The sequence below is a fragment of the Hyla sarda genome, chromosome 13 (assembly GCF_029499605.1).
Source record: "Hyla sarda isolate aHylSar1 chromosome 13, aHylSar1.hap1, whole genome shotgun sequence".
Taxonomy (NCBI): domain Eukaryota; kingdom Metazoa; phylum Chordata; class Amphibia; order Anura; family Hylidae; genus Hyla; species Hyla sarda.
The window spans coordinates 34,797,910-34,813,402 of record NC_079201.1 but is presented as its reverse complement, the minus strand read 5'-3'; the positions used below and the strand labels follow the sequence as shown (position 1 = coordinate 34,813,402).

Genomic DNA, 15,493 nt, shown 5'->3' with positions numbered 1-15,493 from the left:
ATCACTGCTTCTAGCTTACCGTATATAGGCAGGTGATCAGGGATACACCTCCCAGATAGTTAACAGAGCTGAGAACTACACTCAGACGACACAAGTGAGCTCCAAGCAGCTCCAGTCCAACTAGAGTCATTTAACTCTACATGTTCGGCCAGAGCCAGACATTACAGTCAAATTGTTAGAACAGTTATTCATACCCTTAAATTGATGATGGATAAGTATCAGGTAAAAGACAGCACATGAATGTCAGGCATAAAACCATAACATTATAACAGAAACATAAAAACAAAGCAATGGAAGCAGCTGCTCCCGTTGGCTATTTTTTTTACACCATTTCCAGGGGTAAGAGCTATTTGACTGGGTTCGCTGTCTACATAGTTTCACAGCATTGTAATGTTACCCTGTGCCATTGACTGGGTGGGGTAGGAGAGGTCTTTAATTAACTAAATGTACCATATATTTTCAAGAGCAATCTCTTCTGATCTGCCCATACCCTATCCTTCTCTTCTCTCCCCCCCCCCCCCCCCCCCCCCGTAAGATCTGACAGGGGAGAATTAGGAAGGCCCCCCCCCCCCTCCATAGATTTTTTTGGCAGTTGTCTGTCCTGTTAAAGTTGGCAAGTTAGGTCAACTTTTGACAAAAGTTTCTGGGAAGCAGTTAAGTGGCTAGAAAACACTCAGCTCAAGGAGAGAAGGGTGATCCAAATAACTCTGCAGCACCTTAAGAAATGCCTAGAACTGTCCAGGGTCATAAAACCATGTAGACTTCTGCAAGATCCCACAAGCAATTTAGTTCCTGGAGACCAGAAGTAGACAGACAGAAAAAGTTCAGTTGTACTGAACCTGGTGTGCATAAGAGCCATTGACAGTATAGGAATCACAAATTGTTTTCTGTGATCACACAGTGTGGTAAATGCATGTAAATTTGGCTTATTTAATGAAATATACTGGATAGTATAAAGTTGGGACACTAAACAGATCACTAAAAAAAAAAATCACAGAAAAAAGGCCAGACTTACTGGTACAATGACAGGTTAGGCAACTATTCCCATTATGATGCCGATCAGCCACAATGCTATATAAAGGGAGGTTGCACAGGTGCAAAATACTAATAAACAGCAACTCACGCCTAATATATCTATCTATCTATATATGAGGGGGGTAGCTGCTAAGTATTATAGTTGCACACAGTTAAGGCATACACAGGGTGCCAGTTACATGATAGGTTGTAATCCAGCATGGTGCACTACACTCTATCAGTGACACCCAATTGTAAACAGCCTCATTTACAAAGCGGCTGCTGACAAGTTGGTTTTATGTCTAGGTCAGGAACTGGATTCACTGCTACAGTGCCCAGGGTGTGCTCCCCACACATTATATAAAAAGAATGTTTGACATGTAAAACAACATCATGTTTAACAAGAATATAAACCATGGCATGCCTAAGATCCTACTGGCCGGCCAACTATATATTGCACTTTACTCCTTCTATGGTTCTCAAAATTTGTATTTTAAGGTCATGGTGATATATTACTATAGGATGCTGTTTCTTCATTGGTGAGATATGTTACGTTAATATTTGTTATCTGGTACACATTACTCTGAGTTTTAGAGATGTTTACATATTTATCTTTTTTGTGTGTGGGGTATATTATGGCATGATTACCCTTTGGAAAGGGATTTTTTTTAATGATTGTACCAAACATTTTTGTCAGGGGTGTTACATATTGTTGTACTCCACCCCTTCCCTACTCCACACACACAGTTTTGTTTGTACCACAATATAAGCATTTTACACGTTTTTAGGTGGTCATCCTTGTTCTTACTTGTCTGTGTTCATTAGGCTGGGTTCACACCACGTTTTTCAAATACGGTTACCGTATACGGTTTTCCGCTAAAAAACGTATGGCAAAAACCGTATGCAACCGTATACAACCGTATGACTCCAAATTAAAACGTATACGGTTTTTCCCCGTACGGTTCTATCCGTTTGCATCAGTTTTTGCCAACGGTTTTGCTATTTTGTTGGAATTAGTTTTCCAGCAATTTAATAAAGTTACTATTGTTCTATTGAAATTCCAATCTGCGCCATGTGTCAACTCCAAAAACGGATTAGAAAAACCGTGTGCAACCGTATTCTGAAATTCTGTGTATGGTTCTCATAGACAACAATGTTAAAAGAACCGCATACGGTTCGCATACAGTTTTCCAACCGGAGGCAAAAACGTGATCGACAGCATTTTTGCCTACAGTTGAAAAGTCGGCAAAACCGTATTTTCGGCAAAACGGATGCAACCGTACACAACATTTGGAATACGGTTTACAATGCATTCTCTACGCATACGGTTTCGGATACGGTCGTATACTTTTTTTGCGGAAAACCGTATACGGTTACCGTATTTGAAAAACGTGGTGTGAACCCAGCCTTAGAAAGATGGATAATATTTTCATACATATGTGGTATGCAAAATATTTACTTTTCTTGGCAAACATGATGTTGTTTCTAACATGAGTTGATGACTTAGCACATCATAGGGACAGGCCAGAAGTTTTGCTGTGCAAAAAAAAAAAAAGTGCTTGTCTGAACTCCAGCCCTATTACACCGGGCGAATATTGGCGGAACAGGCCAATATTGTTTCGTGTAATACGGCTATCAGTTTGCCAACAAATGAGCAAATGCTGATTTGTGTAATGGTACTCACAGGGAGGAATCTTACTCACCATGGTCCAGGAAGTCACCTTTAGTGATAAGCTTGGTCGTCTTCCACCACTGAAACACTTGACCTTGGAGTCATGTGGGAACATGGGAATTTAATGGATTGGCAATAAAGGAGACTGGTTTGGAAAGAAAAAAATGTACCATTCCCCTTAAGACGGTTTGTCGAGTTGGAGTGGGCCAGTGGCTCTTACCATGGGGCAAAAGGATACCAAACAGTGGACCAATGTGTGGTCACTAACAGGTGTGACCTTCTTTTGTTGATCCTGATTCATGTGACAAAAAATAGTAGTGGGTAGTGGTATTCTAGTTGTAAATTTTTCCCAGATCTAGGGATCGTAGGGGTATCAACACCTTGACCCCAACCAATCAAAACTTTTGACATGTCTGCGTGACAATTGTTTTTACATGATGGTAATGTTTTAAACCAACTTAAACTTTGTGTATATGGAAATTAATAATTTATTCTCATCTCTGTAGAAACTGTATCTGCACTTCCACTCTTTGATTACAATATATACCAAGTAAAAAGGATCAGCGAGCCTCACATTCTCACCCCTTGTTTCGTGGCTGTTAACCATCAACAATTTCTCATACTACAAAACAACAGTACGGTATGTTTATGCTATGTCTCTACAGAGCAGTGATGACGAACCTATGGCATGCGTGCCACAGGTGGCGCGCCGAGCCCCCTCTGTGGGCACGCGGCCATAGTTCGCCATGGATGCCTTTTGATGCGCTCCGCTGGTGTGAGGTGGAAACTTGTGACCCGTGCAGACTTGCGACCGCTCCTCCCCTCAGCTCTCCGAAGGTTTCTGAAGCTAGAGGTGGGGGGAGCGAAGGCAGAGCAGAGGACGCAGGTCTGCATGGGAGAAAGAAGCCACGCCCCCCTCATCTCCCCCTCCCAGAGGACGCAGGTCTGCATGGGAGAAAGAAGGCAGAGCAGGGGAGAGAGGACATACACTGCTTTTCATCTCCTCTCCCCCTGCTCTGCCTTCAGAGGACGCAAGTTTCCACAGGAAAAAGAAGCCAGAGCAGGGGAGAGAGGACGTACACTGCTCCTCATCTTCCCTCTCTAATGATTTCTATGTGTGAAGGGGGATATACTGCATGGGCTGGGGACATCACAGACTGGGGATGATTTCTATGTGTGAAGGGGGACATACTGCACGGGCTGGGGATAAGGGGGGGACATCACAGACTGGGGATGATTTCTATGTGTGAAGGGGGACATACTGCACGGGCTGGGGATAAGGGGGGACGGGACATCACAGACTGGGGATGATTTCTATGTGTGAAGGGGGACATACTGCAAGGGCTGGGGATAAGGGGGGCATCACAGACTGGGATGGTTTCTATGTGTGAAGGGGGACATACTGCACCGGCTGGGGATAAGGGGTGGGGGGGACCATCACAGACTGGGGATGATTTCTATGTGTGAAGGGGGACATACTGCACGGGCTGGGGATAAGGGGAGGGGGGACATCACAGACTGGGGAAGATTTCTATGTGTGAAGGGGGACATACTGCACGGGCTGGGGTAAGGGGGGGGGACATCACAGACTGGGGATGATTTCTATGTGTGAAGGGGGGCATACTGCACGGGCTGGGGTAAGGGGGGGACATCACAGACTGGGGATAATTTCTATGTGTGAACGGGGACATACTGCATGGGCTGGGGATAAGGGGATGATTTCTATGTGTGAAGGGAGACATACTGCGTGGGCTGGGGATAAGGGGATGATTTCTGTGTGTGAAGGGGGACATACAGCACGGGCTGGGGATAAGGGGGGGGTGTCGACATCACAGACTGGGGATGATTTATTTATATATATATATATATATATATATATATATATATATATATATATACACTGCACTCATCTCCCCTACCCCTGCTCTGCCTTCAGAGGACGCAGGTCTGCACATTACCCCCACACACAGCACCCCTCAAGCACACCTCACACACAGCACTTCATACAATTTCAGTCTGGTATGTAATCATATCACAAGTTGAGCATCCCCTTGTACGCATCTTTGGCACGGTTTAGCTTTGGTGTAGCTGGACGATCAGAAACCTGAAAAAAAATGCAGATCTATTGACATACATGCAAAGCTGCACCAAAACCGGATGTAATTCTGATGTAAACTGTGCCAAAGCAGCATGTAGGATGCGTGCAAGCTGCAGGTGGATAGGTGGGAATAGGTGCTTATTTAGGTGATGAACCACCAACCACCAGTGTGTTTTCTTTACTAGAATTGATGTTTTTTCAATAAAAAAAAAAACAGGTTTGGATCATTGATCTCTGTTGTTGTGTTCTTCTTTTAAAACAAAAGATGTTAATTAGTTATGGCAACTGTATGAGTTGTTTTTTCTAAACTTAAACCTCAGTATTCTGATTTAATTGCTGTGCTGGCACTTTGAGGGAAAAAAAGTTGGCGTGCATTTCAGTTTGGGCACTCTGGCTCAAAAAGGTTCGCCATCACTGCTATAGAGGAAATGTACCAATTAAGATACACCTAAGTGCTGGCACTGATTGTACAAAAATACTGGTGCCAGATTTATTATGTGTTTTAGACAGTTCTGCTCCTCAATAGCCTGATAAAAAGAAAAAAAAAGGGGGGGGGGTGGAGATGCCAAGAGGCACCAGAAGAGACACCAAATTTATTACTACTGAGTGCCCCTTATGTTAGTGTAAAATATTGGTATCAAGTAAGCCAGCCAAGAGTTGATGTAAGGAAAAATGCCTAACAAGATTCTTGACAAGACAAATATGGTGCAGATTCTGTCGGCCCTATCTACTTTCATGCTGTCAAAATTTTGAACAGTATTAGGGTACGTTCACACATACAGGATCCTGCGCAGATTTGATGTGCATCAAATTTGTGTACGTGTGAACGTATTCTAAATGTATTTTTCCTGACTGCCTGCAGATGCTACTGGCCGATCCCCTCATAGTACTTGTTATACATTTCCTTACTGCTTATTTTCTTTCTGTGTAACCTTAATGAAAATATTTTGAAATGATTTCTCTTGTACACAGCAACCAAGCATCACTGTCAATCTACATGAAGTACACAGTATGCGCACCATGCGCCCTCTGGATAGCAACACACTTCCAGGAGTGGAGCTACACTATGGCACAGCTGCTGATCCTCACACGCTGTGGATTGAACTCCAGGAGGTGAGTAGTTTTGGCAAATCTTAGCAGGAACAATATAAATCAAGTGACTTTGCTTGGTAAAGGATTGTAAAAAACAGGGATTTATGTCAGGAAATTTGTTTTACACAAATATAAATAGATATTTTATTTTTTATTTTTTTTATGTGTAATTGGCACATAATTTAGGTATTTAAGATGGTATTATTTTAGATGGGACGACACTGGTGAGCAGTGTTTGTTTGCTGGTCCTTTACAAGGCTCAATCAATCGTGTGGGCCTTTAAATGTATCATTGACAGCTGCACCTCCTCTGGTTACACAGGAAATGTGTGCACGTTAATTTATATGGCTGCACCAAAGATTCAGTCAGCCAACCAAAGACTGTTTGCTCATTCATCAGGTGATCACTGTCCCTTTAACAGGAAGGAACATTCCTAGGCAGATAATTGCCCTTTGTAAAAGGTTGCAAAGACAAAAGGGAAAAAAAGAGGGAACACGCGCCCTTAGTGTGATATGTTTTTGGACAGTGAATAAGTGCAATAAAGGTCACACTTACCACAATGTGTTGCGCTAAGGGCACAACACCATACAGCGTATTGATCAGGTTAGGTTGTCAGCAGCCACGATCCTCCGGTCTATCCTGGTTCACCGGTCCAAATAGCATCAATGAAAAATAGCAAACATGGATCTTTGCAGGCGCATGGACAGCAGTAGATAAAAGTTCATGGAGTCTTCAATACATATAGATGTTTATTTTAAGCACATAAAAGCAACGCGTTTCCTGCCCGTAGTGGGCACTTCATCAGGCAAGTGTGCATGTATACAGGTATCAGAGAAAACACATTTAAATAGACGGTACAAGCAAAAGGTCAAGTCAATTAAGCTATTCTGGACAGAATTACGGAGTCCAGAGGAACACAGTTACGTAACAAAACATCATACAAATGTCTAAACAAACTTATCACAGATAGAGGTATTATAGTCTTTAGTGGATGCAGAGACACAGAAAGTTATAAAATCAAAGAAAAAGGAAAATATGATAGCCGCAGAATCTTCAAGCGCTGGCTAGCGGACGGGTTTAGGTTCCGGCTGCCCAGTACTGGAGTAGTCTGATTTTAAGAATGAGCGACGCTACAGATACTGTAGCGAGGCTGAGAGTGGGCGGGGCCAGTGAACGCACTAGCTGAATATGGATTCATGAATGAACGGCGCTATAGATCCTGTGGCGAAGCTAGTGGTAGGTAGAATAGGAACACACACTGGCTAGATAGAAAGCAGTGATCATGCACTGATTTTAATTTAAACACGGAGACAAACCCCGATGAATAGAAAGGGTAGTAACCCCTAGCAACCAGGTAATAGTAATTAAAAATCTAAAATCTAATTAAAAATAATAATAGTACTATTTTAGATTTTTAATTACTATTACCTGGTTGCTAGGGGTTAATACCCTTTCTATTCATCGGGGTTTGTCTCCGTGTTTCTCACTTGCAAGTCTCGGCTTTCTGCCGGCTCCCCCATAACTAGTGGAGCACAGGTTCTTTCCATCTATATTTGTCTAATTAAAATCAGCGCATGATCACTGCTTTTTATCTAGCCAGTGTGTGTTCCTATTCTACCTACCACTAGCTTCGCCACAGGATCTATAGCGCCGTTCATTCATGAATCTATATTCAGCTAGTGCGTTCACTGGCCCCGCCCACTCTCAGCCTCGCTACAGTATCTGTAGCGTCGTCATTCATAAAATCAGACTACTCCAGCACTGGGCAGCTGGAACCTAAACCCATCTGCTAGCCAGCGATTGGAGATTTTGCGGCTATCATATTTTCCTTTTTCTTTGATTTTATAACTTTCTGTGTCTCTGCATCTACAAGAGACTATAATACCTCTATCTGTGATAAGTTTGTTTAGACATTTGTATGATGTTTTGTTACGTAACTGTGTTCCTCTGGACTCCGTAATTCTGTCCAGAATAGCTTAATTGACTTGACCTTTTGCTTGTACCGTCTATTTAAATGTGTTTTCTCTGATACCTGTATACATGCACACTTGCCTGATGAAGTGCCCGCTACGGGCAGGAAACGCGTTGCTTTTATGTGCTTAAAATAAACATCTATATGTATTGAAGACTCCATGAACTTTTATCTACTGCTGTCCATGCGCCTGCAAAGATCCATGTTTGCTATTTTTCATTGATGCTTTGTAAAAGGTTGTAAGTGAATCTGGGCAAACTGTGCATACTTTACCTGAGAATGATCTAACCTTTTATATTTCTTTCTTTTACAGGCCAAAGAGCTGTACCATACAATGGCCTTAATCATAGAGACCCAGGAAACCGCTGCCCCCTGAGCACAAAACCTTTTGATATATTAACCTAAGTTATTTCCTAGCTAATGATTCTCCTGATCTAAAGTAAATGACTGCATGTAAAGATTATTCTTCTACAAAAGTATGCACAGGACTGAAAACACCCTCGGTGTCCTTAAAGTGTTAAAAGTGTCTCACTGGGCTTGGATCAGTTGTGCAAATCTGCAAATTCTGTTCTTTACTCTAAAGATAACTATGGACAATCTCAGCTATGGATATTAAAACTAAAGTGTAATTTTATTGTTAAACTAATGTCTATAGCCAATTATTAATTGTTGGTAATGTCCAATGCCCCTGATCTAGCTATACTCAGATGTCAAAAGGAATACAAGGAGGATCTCCTTTTTATAAAGCTGACCAAAGACACAAAACTAGTAATCATCCCACCAAGAATGAATGACGGACTCATGTCCAAAGCTTTAACAGATTATCTTCACAACTGCTCTGCTTGAGGATGCCATGACAAGAAAGGGTTAAAGCTGGAAATGACTGGCTATTGGAAACTTAGCATTCTGATAAATTAATAATACTGTAGGGGGCAAGCTGATCACTGGGACCCGCACAGATCCTGAAGATCAAAGATATACTGTAAAATATTAAAACAATTAAACAGTATATTGACTTAAATGTATCATTATAAAAACCTATTGGGCATCTGATGCAACAACCAAATCCTATTCCTAATGCTGTTCAATGGCAATGAAACGTAGAGAAGCCAGAACTAAATTCTGGAAGAAAGAGGAGACAGAGAGGATATGATAAAACCTTCACATAGTTAAAGGGAATCAGCATGGTATTTAAAAAAATAAAAACACCACAAGGGGACATAGTTTTATATTAGAGGGACAAATGTTTATGCAGTAATATCAGAAAGTATTACTTTACTGAGTGAGAGAGTAGTGGATACATGGAATAGCTTTCCTGTAGAAGTGGTAGCTACAAACACTGTGAAAGAGTTTTGGCATGCATGGGATAGGTATACAAACTAAACTACGATATGTAACATAGTAACATAGTTCATAAGGTTGAAAAAAGACCAGAGTCCATCAAGTTTAACCTATAACCCTAATATGTCTCTATTGAGTTGAGTTGATCCAGAGGAAGGCAAAAAGGCTATCCTTCATATAAGGTAGGGACACAGACTATTCATAAGTATTCAGAATATTGGGCAGACTAGATGGGCCAAACTGTTCTTATCTGCAGACACATTCTATGTTGCTTTGTTAATTCTTTAGTTTATTTACATGTTCTATCTGTTGAAATATTTATATAGGCAGCTCTGTATGATGCTGTCTATATTACTATTTTATACAGATGCCTACTTCATGTTCATGTTAACAAATGACCACATCAAAAACGCAGTCAGGCCAGGACTTGTGTCTGTAAGGGTGGATTCACACTAGGTTTTTAAGATACAGGACCCGGCCCGTATCCCATTCATTTGAATGAGCTGACCGGAGACAGATAGTGACTCTGATCGGCTAAATTTTGCCCCGTTTCCAGTTTTGTGACCAGACCTAAAACCGCAGTATTCAAATGAATGAGATATGGGCCTGGTCCGGCTATGATACGAAATCGCCCAGTTTTCACTCCCCCCCCCCCCCCCCAGCCGGATCCGCTTCCCATATCCTCAAAACGTAGTGTGAACCAACCCTTATATGGATGCAAAAATACAACTGTAAAAAGCTTGTGTAAGACCAGTCTTAAGCTCCAAACAGCAGATGTATGGTAGATGAACAATATTCAATCAAATTGCAGTGTGCTGAAGAACCAGGCACAGCCACAAAATGTAAAAAGAGCTGTGCCTGAAAACCTAGGGGATACAGCACTCACCGGAGCACTGTGGCCCCATCAGACAACTATTGGTGGAGGTGTCTCTTATTTACTGTTTCCAATCTAAATGGAGAATTACCATTAACATTATTAGGACAGTAATAGACAGAACAGGGTCAAGGTCTACAGAGCAGCATGCAATGTCAATCAGCTGTTTCTAAGGTCAGCAGGATATTGTCATGTATTTAAAGAGGCATGGACTCACGGGACAGGAATATAATACTACTGCTTTATAAAAGCATTGGTACAGCCTCATCTGGAGTATGTTGTTCAGTTTTGGGCACCAACACATAGAAAGGATGTCCTGAAGCTGGAAAAGGTACAAATGCACTCAATTAAAAGTAGGTAGGAAGGTCCTTGTTCGTTATGATGAACGATTAAAATAATTACATTTGTTAAGTCTTAAGAAAAGACTCTTGAGGGGAGTAAATTAAACTTATATAAATATATAAATGGACCATAGAAAAACTATGGGGATAAACTGTTCCAGGTAAAACTCCCTCAAAAGATAAGTGGTACTCCCTCCACCTGGAGAAGAAAAGGTTTAGTCTCTAAGGGTGACTAGCTTTCTCTACCATAAGAGCTGTGAATTTATGGAACAGTCTACCTCAGGAACTGCTCAAAGCAGGAACAGTTAAGAGCTTCAAAACAGGGTTAGATAAATCCTTAGAAGAAATAAGTAATGATTATGTTGAAATATAGAATCACATCTCCTCCCCTTCATCTATCTTCTTCCCTCCTTGGTTAAACAATTCATCATTCGACAACATTAAAAACTGTTCTGTAGGACAATTAGTCCATGAGGACAGGAAAACTTCTTGTAGTTGCTGCAGATTAGATGGCGTTACTAACATACACTGAACAAACCTGTAATAGGCTTACCTGTTCTTGCAGTTAATCTTCTGTGCTGCTTTGGGGTTAGCATAAAACTAAAGCTGTCGATTAGTTGATCTGCCCACCTGCACTGTATTTGTGCCCAATTCATTCAGCAGAGGCCCTTGGTACGCAGTCAAGGAGCAGGCTGCAAACCCTTGAGGCCTACGGTAAATTGGAGTGTAGATCTCATGGTTCATTTCATTCAATTGTAGTTGCTGTGGAGACTGGAAATTTTAAGACTGTAAGACATCATTACTTGCCCATGCGATGACTACTCGGGAGATCTGAGAAGTGCGCTAACCATTGGTGGAGCAGAAGAGGCAATGAGGTGGGTGGGTAGGTGTGTGATGTACTGGAAATAGAAAGGGTAAGGCTAGGTTCACACTGTGGAATTTCTGCCGGAGATCGAGCCGGCGGCACTAGGACCGCGTGGACTACATTGCCGTCCCCATAAATGGCAATGCATTTCTGAGCAGATCTCCCAAAAGATCCACCCAAAAATACATTGCAGTCTATGGTGGCAGCACTGCAGTCTGCTCGGTCCTGGCGCTGCTGGCTCGATCTCCGGCAGAAATTCTGCCCAGAAATTCTGCAGTGTGAACCTAACAGGTAGCTTTTTATCGTGTAGCCAGTGACAAGTGGCTGGTGTGCACTGCTTCTGATGAGGTCACTGCTGTGAACCTAGTGTAGAGACGGCAGTGGAAGGAGGGGGGACCCTCACATTTTTGTAAATACTTTATTTCCACGTTTCAACACTGAAGAAATGACACTCAATGTAAAGTAGAGATTGCACTTCCTGTATAACAGTGTTTAATGTTGTGTTCCCTCAAAATAACTCAACACACCATTAATCTCTAAACCTTGGAATAAAAATTGGGCCCAATTAGCCCATTTCCCTTACCAGCATCATTTGACTGATCAGTGTTACAAGATATCAGGTGTGAATGGGTGAGCAGGTGTCTTAAATTTGGTGTTATAGCTCTCACACTTTCTAATACTGGTCACTGGAGTTTCAACATGGAAAAGAACTCTAAGGATATATAAAAAAAGAATTGTTACACTATGTAACAAGAAGATCATCAAGGCCCTGAAACTGAGCTTCAGCATAGTGGGCAAGACCATAAAGCAGTTTTATATGACAGGTTCCATTCAGAACAGGTCTCGCTATGGTCAACCAAGGAAACTGAGTTGATCATCAAATTGGTCTGCATGGCTGTCGTAGTAGAAGGAAGGCTCTATTATTGTAACAGATTGTCATTTTTTTGTGTTGTCACATGATAAAGATATAATAAAATATTTACAAAAATGTCACGAGTGTTCTCACGTATGTGAGGTACTGTATGTACTACATGAATCAGTATGAGCAATGAAATGAATCCCATAAATGTCCCAAAGGAGGACAAAAAGTGTAAAAAAAATAATTACATTAAAAATGAAAAATCTAAATAAATCTCTCCCATAATCAAAATTCAAATCACCCCAACTTTTCCCATTTTCCAAATAACGTAAATGTATGTAAATGTATGTAAAACAAAGAACAAACAAATGCATTTAGTATCACAGTGTGTGGAATTGTCTGAACTGTTTAAGTATTTATTTAGCATTTTCTAAACACAATAACAAGCAGAAAATCCACCACGAGCACCACTGAACAATCCCAATACAAAGACTGAGACAGACATACAGGAACGTCCATGAGGCCTCCAGGAGCAGCCAAGGCATCCGTAGTTTATCAAACTTTTTTTGGGCATTTCCTACTGATATACAATGTCCAGTGCAATGGCACATACTTGTTGACAAATGAGATCCACCAGGACAAAGGTGGGGCAATAGCATCTTTCCAGGACATAACCACAAAATTTGAGCACAAAAAAAAAAAAAAAAGTATCAGGAGTCGCCTTTGGGAACCCAACTCCACCTCATTAATAGGACCAAGGAGACAAACCTTATGGACTAGAAGATACAAGAACTCAAGACAATTCTGCAGGAATTTCATCACCTCCCTTCAAAAGGGAACAACACTTGGGCAGCACCAGAACGCATGCTGAAAGGTCCCAACAGCCGACAGACACCTGAAAGACATCCGAGGGAGAGACACCTATCCGCTTCAACCTAACAGGAGTATAATGCAATCTGAGCACAAAGCTATATTGAACAGGTCCCTTGCACTGACCACTGTAGAATAATAAGTCCTCACCACTTCCGTCCACTGATCAGCAGATAGAGACTGGATATCCACCATCCACTTCGAATAGGCAAGATCAAAGGGGATAGGCCCCACAGATTGATGCAAAGCATAAGTCTGTGTGAGTGGCATGGAAAGATCAGCAGTGCCCAGGAGCAACTCCTCTTCAGAAAAGGCAGGGGTAACTGTCAGGGAGCCAAATTGTACCTGGATCGCATGTCTCATCTTCAGATACCTATAAAAGGCATTCCGAAAGACACGATAAAGGATAAGAACGCCTGGTCATCACCAAACAAATGAAGGGCGAACTTGACTCCATGAGAGCACCAGAATCCCGCTCCCTCCAACTCCCTATGGTGCGGTAAATGTACATTCACCCATAGAGGTGTTCTAGGGGAGACAGCAGACTGCGGAAAGCACCTGGACACCACCGACCAAACCACTGCCGCAGTCCTTATGGGTTCTAGAAGAGAAGAAGTGGAGGAGTACCTAGAAAGAGAGTAAGTAAGGGATTCATAGGAGCCCATAAGTGCCCCCGCCAAGGCCGTAGAAACGATAGAGAGGTCTAGGTCAATCCACCAGACCGCACACACTAGCTGAGAGACAAGAAAATAGTTATGCATGTTAGGAGCTGCCAGACCACCCTGCTGTTTTGGTGCCTGGAGAAGAGCCTGACCAAGTATAGAGGGCTTATAAAAGGATCTCAGAGCACTATTTAGTTTTTTAAAGAAGGGCTTGTAGGGGATAGTAGGGGTCCAAATGAAACAGGTAGAGGAATATAGGGAAATAGATCATTTTAAATATATTTATCCTACCCGCTAGGGGCGGAGGCAAGTAAGACCTTGCGAAGCCTGGCTTCAGTGCCAGATAGGAGAGGCCCCAAATTAGGGGAAGGAAGTCCACCAATGAGGGAGGAAACCTCCACCCCTTGATAGCGGAATTGGTTAACCACCTGTAGCCCAATTGGAAGTGGAGAAGGAAGGGCACACCCAATGGAGAGGGAACCTGTTCTACCAAGGGCACTTGCAAAGACCACAAACAGATGTTGAGACGTGGATAGCCACAGCTAACGGCTCCACTGCCAGGGCAAACAGGAAGAGGGATAATGGACAGCCCTGACACGTCCCCCTACCAAAAGAAAGAGTATCCGAAAAATCAAGTTTAGTGCGAATCCGAGCCCTAGGGCAGGGGGTCCCAGCGGTCAGACCCCCCGCGATCAAACACTTATCCCCTATCCTGTGGATAGGGGATAAGTGTTATTCACGCTGAAGATGCCCTTTAAGTCTTCCATAAAGGAGGAGGTCACTGTAAAACTCTCTAAACATCCTATTAATAGCTACGGGGTCTGACACAAACGACCCATCCCCGCCCAGTATGCACAGAATAAAAGCTACAGGGTGAGCCACCTTCGCTTAACTCAAAAACAAAATAAAAAAGGCTGCCCGGAGTTGTCTGAACTGTTTAAATATAAAATTATTGATTCCACAAGGTAAGCCGCGTTAAACAAAAAATATCACACCAGAATTGCAGTTTTTTGGTCACATCACATCCCAGAAAAAATGGAATACAAAGCAATCAAAAAGTCTGATCTATGCCAAATTTGTACCGAGAAAAACTGCAGATCATGCCACATTTGTATTTAAATCCAGTTAATTAAAAATCGTTCAACTTATCGATTATAAAATGAATATGTTGTAGCCCTATATAGAACCATGCCAGGGAGTAGAGTTAAAGGAGACCCTTGATGTTCACCCCTTACTTAGACAATGGGGTTAACCTTTTGTGGGAGGGAACTCAAGAGTATTCACTGTAGGCAGCTACTGAGACGAATAAAGCATGGTATCAGAGGATACAGCAACCAATCCTATTGTAGCATCCCTTAAGCATGACACTACAGTTTACTGTAGACATGGTGTACTTAGGGTGATGTTTAGTGTTGCATTTCTGCCACACACAGGGGAGATTTACCAAAACTTGTGCAGAGGAAAAGTTGCCCATAGCAACCAATCAGATTGACTGTCTTTGCAGCTCCTCCATGGGTCTTGGTTGCTTCTCTGATAAATGTTGTCCTTACATGGCTTGTCCGTTTGGGTGGACGGCCTTGTCTTAGGATGTTTGCGGCTCTGCCATATTCTTTCCATTTTCTGATGATGGATTTTATGGTGCTCCATGAGATTCCCTTTTCAGGATTAACACTCCAGGGTAATAGGCTGAATGAGATGGACTTTTTTTCAGACAAACTGTGCTACTATGTTTAAAAGAACTTTGTTATTTACAGCTACCAAACAGCGCAGTTTACATTTATAAAGGGAGTTACAATGTTAAAAGCTTATCCACAGTATTGGTGATTACAGGGG

At 42.1% G+C, this 15,493-nt stretch overlaps 1 protein-coding gene across 1 annotated transcript in view; it reads left to right on the top strand.

The window, feature by feature from the left end:
• The window catches only part of MYO15B (myosin XVB), a 203,904-nt gene extending 195,108 nt beyond the window's left edge, over positions 1–8,796 (top strand). The window contains exons 53-55 of the mRNA XM_056549601.1: positions 3,193–3,326; positions 5,757–5,897; positions 8,162–8,796. Coding sequence (XP_056405576.1) covers positions 3,193–3,326; positions 5,757–5,897; positions 8,162–8,224 — 338 coding nt within the window. The 3' untranslated portion in view covers positions 8,225–8,796. The remainder of the gene's footprint in view (positions 1–3,192; positions 3,327–5,756; positions 5,898–8,161) is intronic.
• Positions 8,797–15,493: the final 6,697 nt, after the last annotated feature.